At 41.1% G+C, this 18,485-nt stretch overlaps 2 protein-coding genes across 3 annotated transcripts; one reads left to right on the top strand and one right to left on the bottom strand.

Moving 5' to 3' along the window:
* The first annotated feature begins 187 nt into the window (after positions 1-187).
* LOC308318298 (long-chain fatty acid transport protein 2-like) lies at positions 188-8,870 on the top strand. Its single transcript, XM_080767795.1, has 10 exons — positions 188-971; positions 3,588-3,797; positions 4,022-4,180; positions 4,501-4,625; positions 4,865-5,059; positions 6,126-6,216; positions 6,413-6,611; positions 7,367-7,464; positions 7,567-7,697; positions 7,786-8,870. Exons 1-10 carry the CDS (start codon positions 497-499, stop codon positions 7,957-7,959), a joined length of 1,857 nt encoding a protein of 618 aa, XP_080623921.1. The 5' UTR covers positions 188-496; the 3' UTR covers positions 7,960-8,870.
* Positions 8,871-8,878: 8 nt separating this feature from the next.
* On the bottom strand, positions 8,879-16,332 carry hdc (histidine decarboxylase). Of its 2 annotated transcripts, XM_080767819.1 has the most exons (11): positions 16,198-16,332; positions 13,964-14,077; positions 13,708-13,830; positions 12,868-13,005; positions 12,012-12,155; positions 11,839-11,905; positions 11,536-11,698; positions 11,019-11,109; positions 10,679-10,777; positions 10,333-10,434; positions 8,879-10,010 (listed from the first exon to the last, which is right to left on the bottom strand). In XM_080767819.1, the coding sequence occupies exons 1-11, from the start codon at positions 16,285-16,287 to the stop codon at positions 9,240-9,242; spliced, it is 1,902 nt and encodes a 633-aa protein (XP_080623945.1). In that variant the 5' UTR covers positions 16,288-16,332; the 3' UTR covers positions 8,879-9,239. The 2 variants fall into 2 exon arrangements, with proteins under 2 accessions (XP_080623945.1, XP_080623944.1); XM_080767818.1 differs by lacking the exons at positions 10,333-10,434; positions 10,679-10,777; positions 16,198-16,332 and having other exon boundaries at positions 13,964-14,149.
* Between the last annotated feature and the right edge of the window lie 2,153 nt (positions 16,333-18,485).

Below are 18,485 nucleotides of genomic sequence, written 5' to 3'. Positions count from 1 at the left end.
TTTGCTAGTGTGGTATGTTTGTTGTAGCCTATGGAAATGTGGCAAGGAGTATGCCAGCAACACAAAATATACACGTTCCTTGTGGGATCAACACAACACTGCTATAATTTTGTATTTATTTGACTCTTCGTCGACCTTATTTTGAAATCCACCTAACGGGAAGTTATTCTACTGTCGACACCACTTGTCACTTTATGGATAATTCTCTGCTGATGGAACACTGCATACCTACTACTTCACTTGGTCTTGATGAATAGAACTGTTTTTAATTAAATCCAAACTTTAATCATTACCTATGTGCCTCGTCTGTGTTGTGGTGGGTCTTCCAAACGGACCAGGCATTGGCTGAGCTAGCTGTTATTGTTCTTGCGTAGCATGCACAAAGGTCGTACAGCGTTTGGACAGGTAGTAAGTTAGTAACCTAACGTGCACTGTGACTGAGTTCTCCGGTTAAGGTTCGATCTGCTGTCCACGTTCATGTTGGAATACCACCAGCATGTTTATTCTATATACCATACTTGCCGGTTTGGCAATTTTGCCATTATTCTTTTACATAAGGAATCCTTATTTTTTTAAAGACCTGCGCTACGCCATGACTGCACTTCACATCGGTATACGAGTGGCCCGCTACGCGAGAAGCAAGCCATACTACAGCATTTTGGATTGTTTCCTTGATAAAGTGGCGAGGCATCCCGATAAACCTTTCATTGTTTTTGAGAAGAGTAGCTACACGTACAGAGAAGCTGACCAACAAAGCAACAAAGTTGCCAGGGCTCTGTCCGCGCACGCCAACGTGAAGCAAGGTGATACTGTCGCTCTCTTCCTGGGCAATGAACCGATGTATGTATGGACCTGGCTTGCCCTGGCCAAGTTGGGATGCACAGCGGCGCTCCTAAACTACAACATCAGATCCAAGTCGTTGTTGCACTGTTTTTCCTGCTGTGACGCAAAGGTGCTGGTCACTGGTGCGGGTAAGCTGATAATGCTGGTCAATATATTAAAAAAAAATCTGTAGCACCATTGATTGAAAATGTTATTTCACAGTAGGCCTATAGTGTAGAAATTTACATTTCAAACAAAAGCACAAGCCAATACTATAAGTAGGCTACTACTTAGCCCCGCAAGCAGAACCCGAATGTAGTAAAGTTTCTGACACTTTTAAGACTTTACTGCATTGGGTCCTGCTTCAAGTGGGGCTGTCGCCAGTTACGCACAAACAAATACAATGTAAACACTCCATGAGACGGACTTCTGCGCGCTTTTACCATGGTTATTCATGTATTGACTAACGAATGTGCGAACTATAAGTACCTTACATACCATACCGACACATCTCCTGTGTCGCGGAAGCCGTTAAGTATTTTTAATCCATGATTGATTAAAAATGTCGCTTCTTCCTACCTTGTTTATTGACACCTCATTGTACCGCCTATCTGGCTAGCTAGTGGTGCTACAGCTATGACGGAGCAGATCAGAGGAAGGGACATAGCCCGCAAAGCCAACCGCACATCGAGAGGCGGTACAATAAACGGTAAATAAACAAGAAGAAATCAAAGCGACATTTTTAATCAAACATGGATTAAAAATACTTAACGGCTTCCGCGACACAGGAGATTTTATCAGAGGTATGTAAGGTACTTATAGTTCGCACATCCGTAAACAAACACAATAAAAAGCGTCCTAATTCCGCGCCGATGGACTAAACGATGAGTTTGTGTATATCCGCGTCCCAACAATCGCATTGAAAAATCTTAGCTTGACCAGGAACCCTACGGGTCAGCCCGGTTCGGTTCGGATTGGGCTGACCCAGGGGGTTCCGAGAGGGGCTAGCTACTACTAAGACTTGTTTACATCAGGGTCCTCCATTTTCAATTAATCAGAACATTTAAAGACTACAAATATATACACTTCTGAAAACTGTTATAATAATCCTGAAAGTAAAAACAGTGGCTCATTTTTATACAATTTACAATGTAGGCATTTAGCAGGTGTGACTCCAGAGCTACTTACAGTAAACAATTAATATTCAGTCAATATGATTGGACCTGAAATATAATATAAACACTAATTATGTTATGCTACGCACAGTGTAAAACAAGAGGAGACTGGCCACTTGCTTTTTGTTTTTCTAAACCTATTAAGGGACCCTTCATGGGTCCTTCCTTGAGAGGGTTCCAGATAGGGGTCCTCAGAAAAAAAGTAGTCAATATAGCCATATACCCATTTAACTAAATAAAGCCTGGTTTTAACAAATATACACTCACATCACACTTGTTTTTTTTATTGTCAGTGGCAAAGAATTCCATGTACCGGTATTCATTTCTCTGTATTCTACTGTGCTCTTCAAATAATTTGGCTTTGCCTTGGTAAGTGAAACCGACCTTGTGTTGCCTGTCTGGTGGCAATAGTGGTGTTATAGTTGGTCTCAAGGTATTACAGAATAACTTCAGTGTAACGCCCAAGACCCTATACTTGGGTGATACTGGTTGCTGAGGAAATTCAGACGTGTGATCAAATAACTGTGTCCAAAGATGTCCGTTGAGTAGAAATTAAACTATATTTATTAGCTGCTTAAAGTCCTATACTTTGTCATACAAAATAAACATAATATAAACCATCAAACGCACAGGATTGGCTACAGATCATCAGCCCTCATGAACACAGTCAAAAACTGGTTTACCTCTGCCACTGGCAACACCTGAGACTAATTAGGGCCAGGGTTAAATACCCTCCCTCCCTGTAACCATGGCAACATAGATTGGTAAATTGACAGGAATCATGGCAAACAATATGGTGGCTCAAATGGCTCTTACATGCAGTGTTGGCTTTTATTTTGTTTGTGAGATATATATTTTAAAGTAGCCTATTTTACAATTACAAGGAATTCATCAAGGCAGACTGAAACTTTCAAACAAAAAAACATTTTTCTTCTCACAGTTTAAACAGTTTAAATTAAGTTGTGCAACACATCACATTAATTCTAAACCAGTTCAACTTATTTACAAAGTTTACAAACCTTGACCAGGATTAATTGAATCAATGTTGGTGCAACCCTACCCCAATCTCATAAAAAGGTAATCTAGATAGTCTAATCAAATCAAACTTTATGTACATTTCTAACGACCAAGGTCGAACCAAAGTGCTTCATATCACAGAGCAAAATATACATAGAGGCAAAAAAGGGAAGAAGAGGATAAGAAGACATAGAAAAGCAAAAAGGAAGGAATAGCAATATAACATGTCAAAACAAAGCAACATATAAAACAACGTACAATTCAATTTTCAATTCAAAGGGCTTTATTGGCATGAGAAAACATATGTTTACATTGCCAAAGCAGGAAGAACAATACAGCAATACAATCAAAACAAAAATGATGTACATTTGAAGGTCAGAATGTTCAATAGATCAATTTCTATGTACCAAGATCACTCATTGCAGGTATAGTGCAGGAATATACACAATGATTAGTCTTTAGGGTGGTTGTGTTCCATTTGATATCCTTCTCCTATCACAGCAACTCACAAATCTTACAGTATATGACCTGGGCTACCCAAACCTAAATGTTCCCCCTCTCTTTAACTTTCAGAGCTGCGGGGTGCAGTGGAGGAGGTGTTGCCCACCTTACAGGAGCAGGGTGTCTGTGTCTTTATTCTCACTGAGGATTGTGATACAGAGGGCATAGAGAGTCTGTCTGACAAGATCCAGCAGGCCTCTGACCAGTCTTTATCCCCTCAGCTCAGGTCAAATGTTGGTGCGAAGAGTGGTGCACTGTATATCTACACTTCAGGCACCACTGGTAAGCCTTAGCCAGCCATGCTCCTCCTGTGACATCTTGCTGCAATTTTGATTTCCATAGATTTGAATCGTAATGAGCTTTTTGTACAGTACCTGTATCAGTGACAACTTATTAGCGTTAACTGTATTTTGCCATACTTATACCTTCACTCATACCTGTATATGCTTCATCCTTACTGTTTGGCCCTCAGTTCCAATAATGGTTTATTAATATCTATCTTGTAGGTCTCCCCAAGGCTGCCGTAATTAACCATGAGAGGATATGGTTGGCAACCTTTCTCCAAGAGATTGCTGGAGTCCGTTCAGATGATATCATATATGTGTATCTGCCCCTCTACCACAGCGCTGGCTTTCTCATGGGGCTCTGCGGAACCATACAACAAGGTACAGCATCTAGCACACATACAGTGGATAGCATCCATAATATATAAAATATTATGAATCCATTAATTCTACCCACATGGTAACGTTTTGATGAGCACTGTAGGTTTCGCAATCACATGCCATTGTTGAGATTGAGTACATAATGTTGGGTTCAATAAAGGGCAAATCGTTTTTTTTGTGTGTTTATTTTTTTATTAAAAAGTTAAAAACTTATTCTAAACTCTTACTGTTATTAGTGAAATGAGTTCAGGCAGTATTTACCTACCGTTTTAAAGCATAAGATACTGGTGAAATAGTCTTATTTATCCCTTTATTTCTAGGAACCACTATTGTTTTGAGACGTAAATTCTCTGCCTCCCAATTCTGGGATGACTGTAGGAAGTACAATGTGACTGTGATCCAGTACATAGGAGAGATTATGCGCTACCTCTGCAATACACCAACGGTAAACTACTTCTTTGTCTTCAATAAACTGACACATATTCATGAATAATGTTTAGTTAGCCATAATGTGTTTTAAAATATTTTGATGTATATAAAAATGCTATGGAGAGACAGCACTATACCTGTATAGTACTATACTACAGTATATGTAGTATCTGTAGTGGATATTATAGAAAGGTTTTACAGTTAAAGTTGATTTTCTTCTTTTGTTCTCTATGCTTCCTGTTGGACTGTGTTCAGAAAGATAATGACAGAGATCATAAAGTGAGGCTGGCTATAGGTAATGGGCTAAGAGCTGATACCTGGGAGGAGTTTCTGCGGCGTTTTGGGAACATTCGTATCTGTGAATGTTATGGAGCGACAGAAGGAAATGCCGGCTTTGTCAACTACATTGGAAAAGTCGGTGCTATTGGCAAGGAGCATTTCCTCCACAAAGTAAGTGAGAAGAATCACATATTCATCTGTTGTCGATTATTTTGTTCAACTTCAAATATACAGTAAAGTCCTCAGTGTTAATTAACTCTGAGAATACAGACATCTTCCTCTTCATTGTGTTTGGGAGATTGTATGCATCGGCTTCCCCGATTGCCCAACCCAACCTGTCGGCTTAACTGATCGGCCGAGCTGTGCGTTAGCCAGTTTAAGTGACAGCGTATGGACTGCAACCGGAAGTGGGCAAAAGCAGGGGCACGGCTAGAAGGTCCCGGGTTCGATTCCCGCCGGAAACATGTTTGTATGTTCTCCCCGTGTACCCTAGGCCTAGGGTACAATAGGTACCCTCACAAAACACATGCAATCCTGGTCTTCATACTACCTCCCCCTGGTCAGCCGGGGCGCCTGATTGAGAGCAAAGAAACTGGTTAGAATAACGTGTTCCTTCCATGCACTACATCTTACCTTCACCCCTGTCGGGTGATAAGAAGTGGTGTTCACTCAGTTCGGGGCTCTCTCCAGGGGTTGGCAGAGTAGCGCCCCGGATTACAGTTTAGGCAATTGGTACTAGGTAAAAATGGGTTACTAAAATAAAATACATACATACATGGATGCACTTGGAACGTATCCTCAGTGATGTATCCCAAGGGGTGATCAAGTCCCGACTTACGTCCCAGTAGCTACCCTCAATCAGTCCCATTAGGGAAAAACAAGGGCCACACAATCCGTTCCTCCTGAACTACTCTGCCGGGACTGGGAGGTACCATTCTGGCGCGTGGAAGGACTAGGCTCTGTGGGTTGACTCCTGTCTGGGCCCCACAGGATGTTACAAAAATATTGGGATAAAAATAAATAAAACATTGCAGTAATGTTGGGATGGAGGATGAGAAGGAAAGCATCTTTATCAAAATAAATAAAAGTGGGTGAGAACAGAAGGTACAGTATGGGAAGTAACAGAGAGGACTGGTCATCATAACATGTTTGATGACCAATATTCACTACATGCATGGTCCCTAGTAGGCCGGAAGGGCGTTGTCCATTTAATTAGTTTTTAGTATTTATGTTTCAGGCTGCGTCTCCATATGCCCTTATAAGGTATGACACAGAGAGAGAGGAACCCGTCATGGACTCCAGAGGTTTCTGTATAAAAGTCCCCATAGGTGAGAACTTCCTAAACTGTAAAATCCTATGTATTAATTTAACTCTGAGGGTGTACAAATTTAACCAAATGGTTAATTTGTACACTCTCCCAAATTTATAAATGAACACTGAGGATTTTACTGTGTAAATTAAGATTGGTGCAATATGTTTGTAGCTTGTTTTGATTATTACCGTATATATTATTTTTATTCAAAGGAGAGACTGGTTTAATGGTTTGTAAGATTGGAAGAACCTCACCCTTCAGCGGTTATGCTAAAAACAAGAACCAGACAGAGAAGAAGAAGCTAAAGGATGTCTTCACCAAAGGAGACCTCTACTTTAACAGTGGAGACCTCTTGAAGATAGACCATGAGGGATTTGTCTACTTCCAAGACCGCATTGGAGACACCTTCCGGTCAGTGGATTATAGGCAAAATTATACTTCATTGTATGGTTGTGTGGTACTACGAAGATTTATCACTTTGGGTCATTATTGCTAATGCTGTTATTCTGTTAATGCTTTGGTTATAACATTTGTACTCAATTCATCAAGGATGAATGTGGTTGTAGTTGGTCTCCCTGCTCTCCCATTGAGACATTTAGATCCTGTTGTCAGGAAAGACCACTACTGGTTGACAAGACGTATTGCATGAAAGTCAAATGGAAACAAACAACTCTCCTTTCTTAATAGTCTTTTCATTATAGCGCAATAGTTACAATTTCAGTGCTTGCACCAGGGACCCAGGTTTCAATTATCCAGGCAAGCACTGACTATAACGATAAATATATCATTATTTATAGTTATAGTGTGAACTCTGCAATGCACTATAGAGCAGGGGTTTTCAACAGGTGGTCCGTGGACCACTGTTGGAGGTCAAGAAACAGTGGGATGTGCTGTATATACGGTATATATATAAAAGCACTAATCTTAGCCCATATCGCTACCCAACAACAGTGTTCCCCAGGTTGAAATCAGTTGAAAACCCTTGCACTAGAGTTAGAATGATTTTTAAAACTACATCTTTATACAGTTATCGTTACATACCCGGTATATAGTTACAATGCTTAGTGTGGACGGCCCAACATTTTTATTCCTGATTGCACAATGTTCTCATTGTTAAATGATAAACTTATAAGCACAGATATATCCTCTGTCTACTGTCAGCGCAGGTGGAAAGGGGAGAATGTGGCAACAACAGAGGTCGCTGATCACCTGATCACGGTGGATTGCATTGATGAGGCCAACGTCTATGGAGTGATGGTGCCAGGTAGTACATTTATTATTTTATTAATTACAAGTTGGAATGGATAAAAAAAGCTGGATATTTTTTACAACCTGTGTTCTCTGTGCTTTAACTTTAAACTGTTAGGACATGAGGGCAGAATAGGAATGGCAGCACTCAAGATGAAAGAGGGCATGGAGTTTGACAGCACAGCTACGTACCACTATGTCAAAACGTACCTTCCCAGTTATGCAAGGCCCTTCTTTATTCGCATACAGGTTAGTACTGCAGAAACTAGGTTCAAAAGTATCATATTATTCTTATATCATGCATTTCAGTCAAAGATCATACATTGTTTTGTTTCAGGATTCAGTGGAAGTGACTGGGACGTTTAAACACATGAAAGTAAAGCTAAGTGAAGAGGGCTTCAACCCAACTGTTGTTAAGGATCTGTTGTTCTACTTGGAAGACAATAAGGGTTATGTCCCTATGACCGAAGAGATATTCAACTCTATCACAGAGGGAAAGATCCGGCTGTAAATGTCTGTATAGTGGCACAGTTTTGGTTCATAGTTTAATTACAGTTCAAACTGAAATTGTATTAACATCAAGGTTCAAGACCATGCAGATAACTCTTTCATAAAACTATGTTATGACAGAGTATTTCAAGAGTGAAATACAAAATGAATTGCACAAATCACATGATTATTTTATAATTGGGATTTATTTTTATTATTAATATTCCGTCTATAGACCTGTGTACTGTGACCATTTTAAGACAATAAAGGTGATCACTGCTCACAGGTTCTACTCCCTGACACTTTCCAGTATCATCCTTAGAGCCACTATCTATCTACCCAACTATTGCATACTCAGGGCAGAAGCCATTTGGCGAGGTTGTCAGTGCTGGGTCTAAAACGCATGTGGGGTAGTGGAGAATCATCTGGTTAGCAATGGCTACTGACTAATTCTCATGCCAGTTGCCGTGCACTCCCCCCCCCGCTCCGCGGCCAGAGGAGCAGGGAGGCGGGTGGGCGCGGGGGAGCCCATGCACGGCAACTGGTACGAGAATTAGTCACTCGCGACAGAGCGCTTCATGTATCATCCTATCCTTGTTCATAACGCCATTTAGGTCGACATGGTATAACTTCATGTTGTGATAATAATATAGCAGCAGCAGTCAGTCAGTCTACTATGCTACAACTTCATAATTTAAACATTGATCTAACTGGGAAGTTTTCAGCTGTTACAACAATCATGACAGAATCACGACAGTTTGACATTGTTCAAGCCGTTTTCCATCCGTCCAACCAAATGTATGAATGAATGGACCATTGTAAGCGCTTTTAGTAGACACGTAGTGCATAGAAAAGCGATATAAAAATGCACTATTAAAATAAGAATTGAATGCACAGAATTATTATTTGATGTTTTTTATTATTAGACAATAGAAAATGCAAACAGTGCGCGGTACAGCGCATTGGCCTAAAAGAATAGCACCGAAAAAGACCTCCATTCGGGTCCCATGGAAACAAGACAGCAAGGTCTTTTTTCTGTGCTATCTTTTTAGACCAATGTGCTTTACTGTATCCATACGAAGCAACTGAAAACCACCTTATTTCAATGGTAGTGGATGGAGAGAGGTTTATTTTGTCCAACCACGAAACGGCAACCAATAGGTGCGAAGAGGGGCACAACCATGGGCAAGTATACAGTATGTGCGCATGCAGCACATGCATGTTCCAATGCGCGAGGGAATAATTATGAAAAAATTAAAAAACTAAACTACAGCACTGCTTTAGGTATAATTGTGAAAGAAATCACTCCAGAAACTCTGGTACAGTAGAGGCTTCCAGTGGAGCCTCCACTGTAGAAGACATAAAGCTAAGCCTTCTGTTGCTGGAGGAGTGTTTTGTAGCTATCTGCGAAGCCCTCACTGGACAACACAGCTGGCATCTACCACACTGCACCAACTGGTTGCAGAACAGGGGTGCACTGTGGATCTTTGTAAGCTTTTTTAGGACCTGCTTACCCAGAACATTTGAGGGCACCTCTGGAATCTTAAATAGGGGGCCTGCCCCTGCAAGTGAATGTAAAGGCCTTGCCTTGGCATTCCCCAAAGATTGGATAAGTGCAGGATCAAAATCATAGCCAGACAGGGGCCCGATATTGTTGTAAGTCAAAGGTTCACTGTTGCAGCTAAGTGAACGCATCGGTCTCCTCGAGCTAGTCTTCGACCAAGCCTTGTCAATCCACAGCTCCACTTCGAGCTTGGAGCCAGGACACTCTCTCTCTGATTTTGGGCAATCTTTGGCTGTGTTGTCAGTGTCAGATCTTGAAAGCTCTCTTGGTCCCTCACTTTCCCCTATCGTTGGTTGCTCTGCGTCAGGGAGAGGTTCCATCTCTGCCAGAAGAGTGGTAGCTGTTTTGGAGATGATGTCCCAGTCCCTGAGGATGTCATCACTTGTGGTGAACTGTGATGTCACCGTAAATCGAATGATGCGTTTAGTGTGAAGTTCTGCAGGGATGAGGTACATGGTGCCAGACCGTGTCAGTCTCCTCAATAACTCTTGGGTCAAGTCATTTCCCCCCTGCAGAGAATTATTACTTTATATATTAATGTCATGCCAAGTCAAAAATACGTAAGTTGTCATTTAAGTCTATCATCAGTTCTCTGATCTTTTTTCTCTATTTAACCTTGCAAAAAAAAACAGATTACCTCTAGCTTCTCACCTTTGAACCATTAGGTAACAACTTCAACAATCATTATCTATTATTGGCACATAATATAAAACCTTATCTTTACAAAGATAATAATTGACCCAAACATTGACCCATATTTTACAACCAAATATAAATTTGGTGAGTTATAAGGAAAAGATGCATGCAGTCTGCCGTGTGAGTGCTAAATACCTTAAGACAAAAGACCACAAGGCCCAGGTGTCTTTCTGCAGGAATCTCAAAATTAGGATCTTTCCTAATGTGGGATTCTAGGAGCTTTGCCATCTCAATTCCCTAATTGGACGGAGTTTTTTTTAATATATATTAATGAAAAACAAAACAAAACAACATTTAAGATAAAAAAAGCTATGTATCTATCTGTATCTTGTTTGGTTATCTTTGGATACACAGTCATAACCTTATGGTCTATAGACTCTATACCATAAACACATCCCTGCAGTCATTTCTATATATGTCTATATATATTTATTTTCACCAGACCCAACAGAAAATGTACAAAGAATGGAATGCCACTTGCATGTCTGATGTGACCCTGGATGTTTGTCAGTCCAAAGGAGCGCATCGTAAACCACAGCTTGAGAGAACGGAAACGGCGACTAAGGGGAATCTGCCAGTGCTGGACAAAAGAAAAGAACAGTAAGGTGACGGATGATTACATTACAAAAACTGACACACTGAGATGGCTGAATCCTCAAATGGATGGAAGTCATATACCATAATATATACATACATGATTTATGTATGCATACGATTTATATAGGCTACTGTAGCGCTTTTCTAGGTATTCAAAGTCGTTTTACAGGACCAAAAAATTAAAACATTGTATTAACGATGTATGTAACGAGTTAAAAAGGTACCATGAAGTCAGTGGCTGCCTGTGAGTTGTCATGTCTGAGGTAGACGGGGTCAACACTAAAGGTCTGCTGGAGTTTATATTTGTCCTTGACCCTGTAGCAACAAGAAAAATACATCATCAATAATGGCTTTTCAAACTAAGCCATAATTGAATAAAGACTTGGTTCTTTAAGATTGTGTCCACTACACAGGAAATGTAATAATTAAATAAATAATAGGCTAACTATTCTCCCTCTGCTAAGCTGGGGAGAGCCCCGAACTAAGCTCATGCTTCCTTCAATGCATGAGGAGTGAGCAGGTTGCTTCTTATCACTTGAAAGGGGGAATTGTCCCCGGTTCCTTTCCCCTCCATCAGGCGCACCTGCTGACCAGGGGGAGGCAGTATAGAGACCAGGATTACTGCATGTTTTTTGTGAGGGTTTTTCATTAAATGGCATGAACGCATGCCATTATGGATTTTACCATTACTATGCATATTTAGTTTTAAGTAGGCCTATATAAGTAAGAGGTAATGCTCACCAGAAGGCAGTGCAGTCGAAGTGGACCATCATCCACTTGGACGGATTGAAGACGAAGGAATGTGCAAATTCGATGCCTTCCAGCGACCAGCGCAGCTCGGGGCAGAAGTATGCGGAGCCAGCATACGCAGCATCAACATGGAGCCACAGCCCCTCCTGTGCACCTGTCAAATACAATACACAAATAATTAAAACTCTACAATGATCAATACACAAATTAAGTTAAATTGAGTTGACATTGAAATATTTGTAGCAATGTTAATGAAAATGGTACATATATAAACGAGTTCACAAATTGACTTACACACTGGCCCCAGTTCAGGTAGCTTATCAAAGGCACATACTCCTGTAGTTCCCAAAGTGGCACACAGCTGTACAACAGATGCACAAAAACAACACTTCAATCCGATCAGAATCTTGTACTGTCCCGAGTATTTAAATGTAAATCAACAAAAGGCATGTCTGAGATGTGCCTACCATAAAAGGAACCAGGCCCTTGCTCCTGTCCTCCTCAATGGCTTGTTTCAGAGTTTCCCCTCTCAGGGAACAGTGTTCGTCGGTAGGCAGAAACCTGATCTTCACCAGTGAGATCAGTCCTGCTTTCTCCACAGAGGAGTGGGCCTGGGTGGTCAAAGTAATCAACAAACTATGAACATTGGCAGATCTACAAGTGAGTATTATTTTCACAGTATTTATGTGTGGAACCGAGTCAAACTAAATGTAAGGCCTCAACCAATACAAGTACTTGTCAGGGTTGTAGGTCCCCAGTTCAAACGTAGTTACTTTTACATTACACTAGTACATATATTACATAGTCGAGCAATGTCAATCACAAAATGTTCTGAATCTGATTTGTTATTCATATTAAAACTACAACTCAACGTTTAATCCTGAGATTGCAGTGTTATAGCTATAAAAGCTAGGACTGAGTAACACTAACAAATGAGAATGTATCAAACATTTACACGGTTTGAATACCTAACACATGCACTACTTATAACCACACTGGTAATAACTTACCATACGTAAGTGAAAGCATATAGTACCAAGTGTACTTTCTTAATGATAATGGAGCTCTTTAACCCATTTTAGGCGGGAACCCCTTTTGGTGTTAGCGTTACGTTATGCTTTAGCTATTTAAAAATAGCAGATCTACAAGCTCATAGCGCGCCACCGAGTGGCGTGCTACGAGCTTGTAGGTCTGCTATTTTTGAAAAATCGAAGAACGACTGACATAGAAACATAGCTTTTTCAGAAAACTGTCATTTTCAAACAGACATTTTTAGAATCTGATCTCGGGTCAGAAGCATCAGAATGAGTGACCCTCCCTGACCTGGTCAGAAGCATAGGCCACCAGTCTGGAGTTGAGGATGCCGTCGTTGACGTCCTGGTTGAGTTCTTTCTTCAGCTGAAGGATCATGTCCTTCCTGGCTGCCAGCAGCGCTACCAGGGTGCTCTCACTCACCGTGCTCTACCAGGAGAGAGAACGCAACTACAAATTATCCTCGAATAACTACTTTTTTTTGTTCTAAATCATCAGATTATTGGAAATAACAGCACTTGTAATTTAAAAAAATAACTCATTTTTCAGGCTGCAAAACTGTTTTGGGGTAGATGCCTAAAAGCATTAGAAGCAATGTAGTAAAAGAAGGAAAATTAATCTGCCCTAAAGTATAGATATGTGCTATTTCCACTCATTGTTGCAGCTTTCTCGTTATTTGTCCTTTTTTAAACTTTTGTATGACTGCTGTCACTGCATTGGTGACAAAATGTAACTTGTGTAAATAGCATTTTATGTAGACATTTGTCTGATACTACTTTTACTATTTTACTTACTTTTACTACTTAAAGGACCTATAACATAAAATTCTACTTTTTCCATTTCTTTTGTGCTTTTGGGGCCCCCACCACCTCAGGACATTGTGGTACTGCAGCTAAAACTGCTTTCAAAGTCCAGAAATAAACGACAAGGACTGGTTATATCAGAGTGGTGATTGAGGCTCAAACCATTAGAAATAACTTTGAGGGACATAGACAATATGATATTAAATATTAAAAACAGTTTTATTTGTTTTATTTGCACTTTAAATGTTGAATTCCAGGCTTTTACTTGTAATGGAGTATTTCTACATTGTGGTATTGATGCTACTATATAAATGAGTCCTGTCTGCACCTGCAGTATGCCTCCTCCTGTGCCGTCAGGGTGGTGATGCAGGAAGAAAGAAGGAAGGCCCAGAGCTTTACACAGCCAGTCCATCACATTCATCTCCAACTCTGTGCATGCTGGACTGGAAGCCTGACCAAAACCATCATTCATTCATCTTCGTCACTTATTATACAGTGTATATAATAGTGATATTTTAACAACAGCATTTGGTTTTATGGGTACACAGTGTTAATATTACTATCACAAATGGTTCTCCCCTTACCCAGGTGAATCCAATGCAGTTGATAGCATCTGCCAGCATGTCTCCCAGCATGGAGGGCCACGACGTCAGGGCAGGGTAAAAGGCATGCATGTGAGGGCTCTGCCAGTGAACCACCTGCAGAGCAGCATTAGAACAGTGCATGTATTTGTCTACGGATATGGATGTGTGGATGTGTGTGTGTGTGTGTGTGTGTGTGTGTGTGTGTGTGTGTGTGTGTGTGTGTGTGTGTGTGTGTGTGTGTGTGTGTGTGTGTGTGTGTGTGTGTGTGTGTGTGCGCGCGTGCGTGCGTGCGTGCGTGTGTGTGTGTGAGAGAGTGTGCGTGCGCATGCACGTGTGCGTGAGTGCGTGCGTGCATGCGTGTGTGTAATCGTACTGTGTGAAAGCCAACATCTTAACCACTAAACCAAAGGCTCCTATTACCTAGCTCTGTGATGTCTGGAGGAGAGCCTGGTATTTACTTATTCTAAGCTGGAATCAAAGGTGTAGGCCTTTCCACAAGAATGGAAACTGGTCTGTTTCAACATCTGGTGTAGCAGAGATATGTGCATGTGAAGTGATGAAACATGGAAGGTTTGTACATTCTCACAGCCAGTGCAAAATGTTTAGATATGTCCTTTGTTATGAGATCAACTATTCTGTTGTGGCGTGTAAAGCCCTTTATAGGCATAGCATCGAATTCAGAATGTGTGACATGGTTTCTGTAACAAGCAAGCCCTGTGGTGTGATGCAAACAATGAGGTACATGGGTGGAGGGAAAGGTTGAGTCTGGTGGGAAGGATCTGTAACCTGACTTTTAATGTAAAAGTGATAATGTCCTCATTGAGAGCAGTGTTCCTTAGAAATAAATGGGAAACAGAGTGATCAGCATAGGGGAGACAAGCACGTTTCCTGTGTGATGCAGCCCTCACTTCACACAAGTGTGATTCTTTTGAGGGGCGCAAGCCCCTCCTATATGTCCAGCTTTGAGGGTAAACAGAAACAAACAGAAACATTGTCCTAACACAAACATTGAATGCCATTTACAATGAATGGCCATTTTTGAGTGTTTGTCCCAACACAAACATTAAATGCCATTGAAAATGAATGGCCATTAAACATTACATTTGTTTAGGTGATGTAATCACCATCACAGGGAAGTGTGCTTGCACCACTTCTCTTTAACATCTACACCAACGACAAACCAAAAAGTGCAGACACTCGGCGCTACATCTATGCAGACGATCTCGGCATAGTTGTGGAAGACAGAGTCTTCAATGCTCTGGCAGAGCTAACACCCTACTATGAAGAGAACCACCTACGTGCAAACCCATCTAAGACTCAGGTGTGTGCCTTCCACCTGCAAAATCGTGAAGCCAAGCGCTAACTGAAGGTCAGCTGGTCAGGAACCCCCCTTGAACACTGTGAGCACCCTGTCTACCTAGGGGTAACCCTGGATAGATGTCTCTCATTTAAGACCCACACAGAGAAGACCAAGTGTAAAGTGAGTGCGAGGAACAACATAATCCGCTCACTGGCACAACCTGGGGTGCTAACCCACAGACGCTTAAGTCAACCGCACTAGCGCTCTGCTACTCAGCTGCCGAGTATGCCTGCCCAGTGTGGGAGCGATCTGCCCATGCCAAGAGGGTGGACCCCGCCCTTAATGCCAGCTGCCGCCTTATCACAGGCTGTCTGAAACCTACACCCACAGACCGTCTGTACATCCTGGCAGGCATAGCCCCACCAGAGATACAACTGTCTTGTTGACACGACAAGAAGAAGAATCACCATTACATCACCTAATCAACATGAGTTAGACTTTAATATATTAGCACCCCTCACTTCACACGGGTGTGATTTTTAATTGCTGAATAGCCTAAAGCATATTGATTAAGAACAAGATGAACCACCTCAAGGACCCCTGGGAGTCCCCAGACCCTACTTTGAGAAACAACGGATTACAAAATTCTCTCTCTTTTTTCCTTTTCTTTTTACAAACACTTGGGTTTAGCTGCCGATTTGGCTGCCGTAATTGTCATTATTTTTGTTATATTTATTTTCCATGTTCAGTAATCTTATTTTGGTAAAGGTTTGTTTTCCTGATGTGCATTTCCCATATGGCGTTATGCCCATATCATTAATAAAGCTACCAGTATCAGAAACCAACAGAGTCGTCAATGAAGGGAGTGACACTGACAACTGAAAAAAAACGTTTTGCTCTGCTGCGTTTAGAGTTGACACAGTCAGAAACTTACCCCAGGCATGATGACTCTCTCAATGTCCTGGAAAACTTTTTCCCACTCCTCCGGTTCTGTTGGGGCGCAGTCAGGGATCAGCTCCCTCATGTAACCCGGCTTCACATCTGGAATCACCCTCCTCTCTCTAATGGAGCTGAGGTACTCCGTGATGTAGTCCACCAATTCTTTGGCTGCAGAAACGACGACACAGACACAGTATAAACTTCATTTGAACTTTAAATTCATGACCGATTCTATATAAAAGGTATCAAAATATATGAAATACAACCCAATTTCACCTCTTCGATTGTATTCCTCAGCTTGCATTGTTAAGGCAAGGGAGCACTGTCCACAGAGAGGTGCTGACAAGTGGCTGCGTGACAAGTGGCTGTTGGTGCATGGGAGAGATCACAGAGCTATATAGACCTATATCACCCTACTATGATGAGCACGCCCTAAACCAGTGACGCATATGGACCACTGAACAAATACAGTACATCCATGTGGTCCTTCCATAACCAAGCCACATTAAATGTTTGCTAAATATTTACTCTCCTGGAGCACTGGTGGTGACAAGTTAAAGACACAAATCCATAGCCTCCATCCATATTCTTGGGGGCAAACATTCGGCAAAAATAGTCACCTATAGCACAGTAGTTCTCAAGATGTACAGCCAGGGGGGTCCTCCACATGACTGTTGGGGGTCCCCAGATGACAGTGAAGTGATTTGAAATTAACATTGCTGCATCAAAAGTAATCAACAAACTATACCATAATAACTGGTCAAACATTGGCCAAATTGTCAAATAATATAAGAAAGATGCAAAAAAGGATAATTAAATAGCCCATCTGCAAGCTCACAACGCCTGTTTATCTGTGGAGGTCAAATATGATTATTTTCGGGGGTCCCCAGGTTAAATTTGATTTGTTTGCTTGTTTAATATGACCTGTGACACTATTCCAATTCATTTTATGAATATTGCCATTATTGGAATAATGGCACACAAACCTAGAAGGCACACAAACAGGGAAGCTGTCTGAACTTTTCGGCTTATTTGATCATTAGGATGACATGGGTAAAGGAATTCTATGCTATCTGAAAACCATAGGGGTGTAAAGATGGGAGGTTTTAGGTTTCGGAGGGCATTCTTTCTGCAACTGCATTGCAAGCTGGTTCTGCATTCCCTTGTATCTTGCCATCTTTAAAGATACAACTCTTTGCTTTAATCTATGGTTATTTTGAGGCTTCTGTCAAACTCCTTTGCATTTTGATACCCAGAGAAATAAACCTTTAAAAGCAATGACACTGTCCACATAATTAAATGCATTGATTTAACAGTCACTGGTTATCCCATAATCAAGTTGGCTGAATGTTTTACACAGCATGGCTTTGCTATAGGGAGTATAGGCTATCCTTTATGTTTGCATTGGATGTTCTAAACAAATAAATGGTAGGCTATGAAAGGGAATATTATAAAATTAATGATGAATAAAGGGTAATATGATGATGTGGGCAAAGCCATCTACGTCATTGCTTATCGGTGCCTTTTAACCTCCAACAAAAGCTCAGGTAGCACCTGGACTGTTCACACTCTTTGGTATTTACTGTGTATTGTCCTGCTTCTCGTCTATGGGAAACCCTTTGGTCGAATGTAAATCCAGTGATAATACAAACGCACTAAGCACACAGCAATGTCATACCAAAGAGGCTGTATATGCAGTAGTCAGTTTGAAAGACAATTATTTAAAATGATTATAACATCTGAATTATTTTTTGCATAATGTTTGTGTGCCAATATTCCAACAATGCAAATATTCATAAAATGAATTTGAATAGTGTCACATGTCATATTAAAACCCTAGGTATCCATATTACCATCTGATAAACCAAATCATTAAAGAAAAAACAAATCAAGTGGATCTCAGAATAGACATGCGTGGCTCCAATGTGGACCTCATAACTGGGGAGGAACTTGTAAAGATTTGGCTTTAGGTGACAAGTTTATGGTATTTTTGGTATGGTGTTAGGTATCAGACATAAAAAGGTAGATACCTCCTCCGGCTCTGGGGCATGTGTAGCCCCGCAAGCAGAACCCGAATGTAGTAAAGTTTCTGATACTTTGTTTACTTTACCCATTGGGTCCTGCTTCACGCTGGGCTGTCGCCAGTTACGCACAAACAAATACAATGTAAACACGCCATGAGACGGACTTCTGCGCGCTTTTACCATGTTTATTCATGTATTGACTTACGAATGTGCGAACTATAAGTACCTTACATACCATACCGACATCTCCTGTGTCGCG

This window comes from Protomyctophum bolini (genome assembly GCF_963924005.1).
Source record: "Protomyctophum bolini genome assembly, chromosome: 1".
Lineage (NCBI taxonomy): Eukaryota > Metazoa > Chordata > Actinopteri > Myctophiformes > Myctophidae > Protomyctophum > Protomyctophum bolini.
Note: the sequence above shows the minus strand (reverse complement) of the source record. Positions and strands in the feature narration are given on the sequence as shown.

Coding starts and splice junctions, on each gene's coding strand:
- LOC308318298 (XM_080767795.1), top strand. CDS start 497: ATGTTTATTCTATATACCATACTTGCCGGTTTGGCAATTTTGCCATTA. Junction 4,626..4,864: donor ACCTCTGCAATACACCAACG/GTAAACTACTTC, acceptor GACTGTGTTCAG/AAAGATAATGACAGAGATCA. Junction 5,060..6,125: donor AGGAGCATTTCCTCCACAAA/GTAAGTGAGAAG, acceptor TTTATGTTTCAG/GCTGCGTCTCCATATGCCCT.
- hdc (XM_080767819.1), bottom strand. CDS start 16,287: ATGAGGGAGCTGATCCCTGACTGCGCCCCAACAGAACCGGAGGAGTGG. Junction 11,906..12,011: donor AGGGCCTGGTTCCTTTTATG/GTAGGCACATCT, acceptor TCTGTTGTACAG/CTGTGTGCCACTTTGGGAAC. Junction 10,435..10,678: donor TCCAGGGTCACATCAGACAT/GCAAGTGGCATT, acceptor CCGTCCAATTAG/GGAATTGAGATGGCAAAGCT.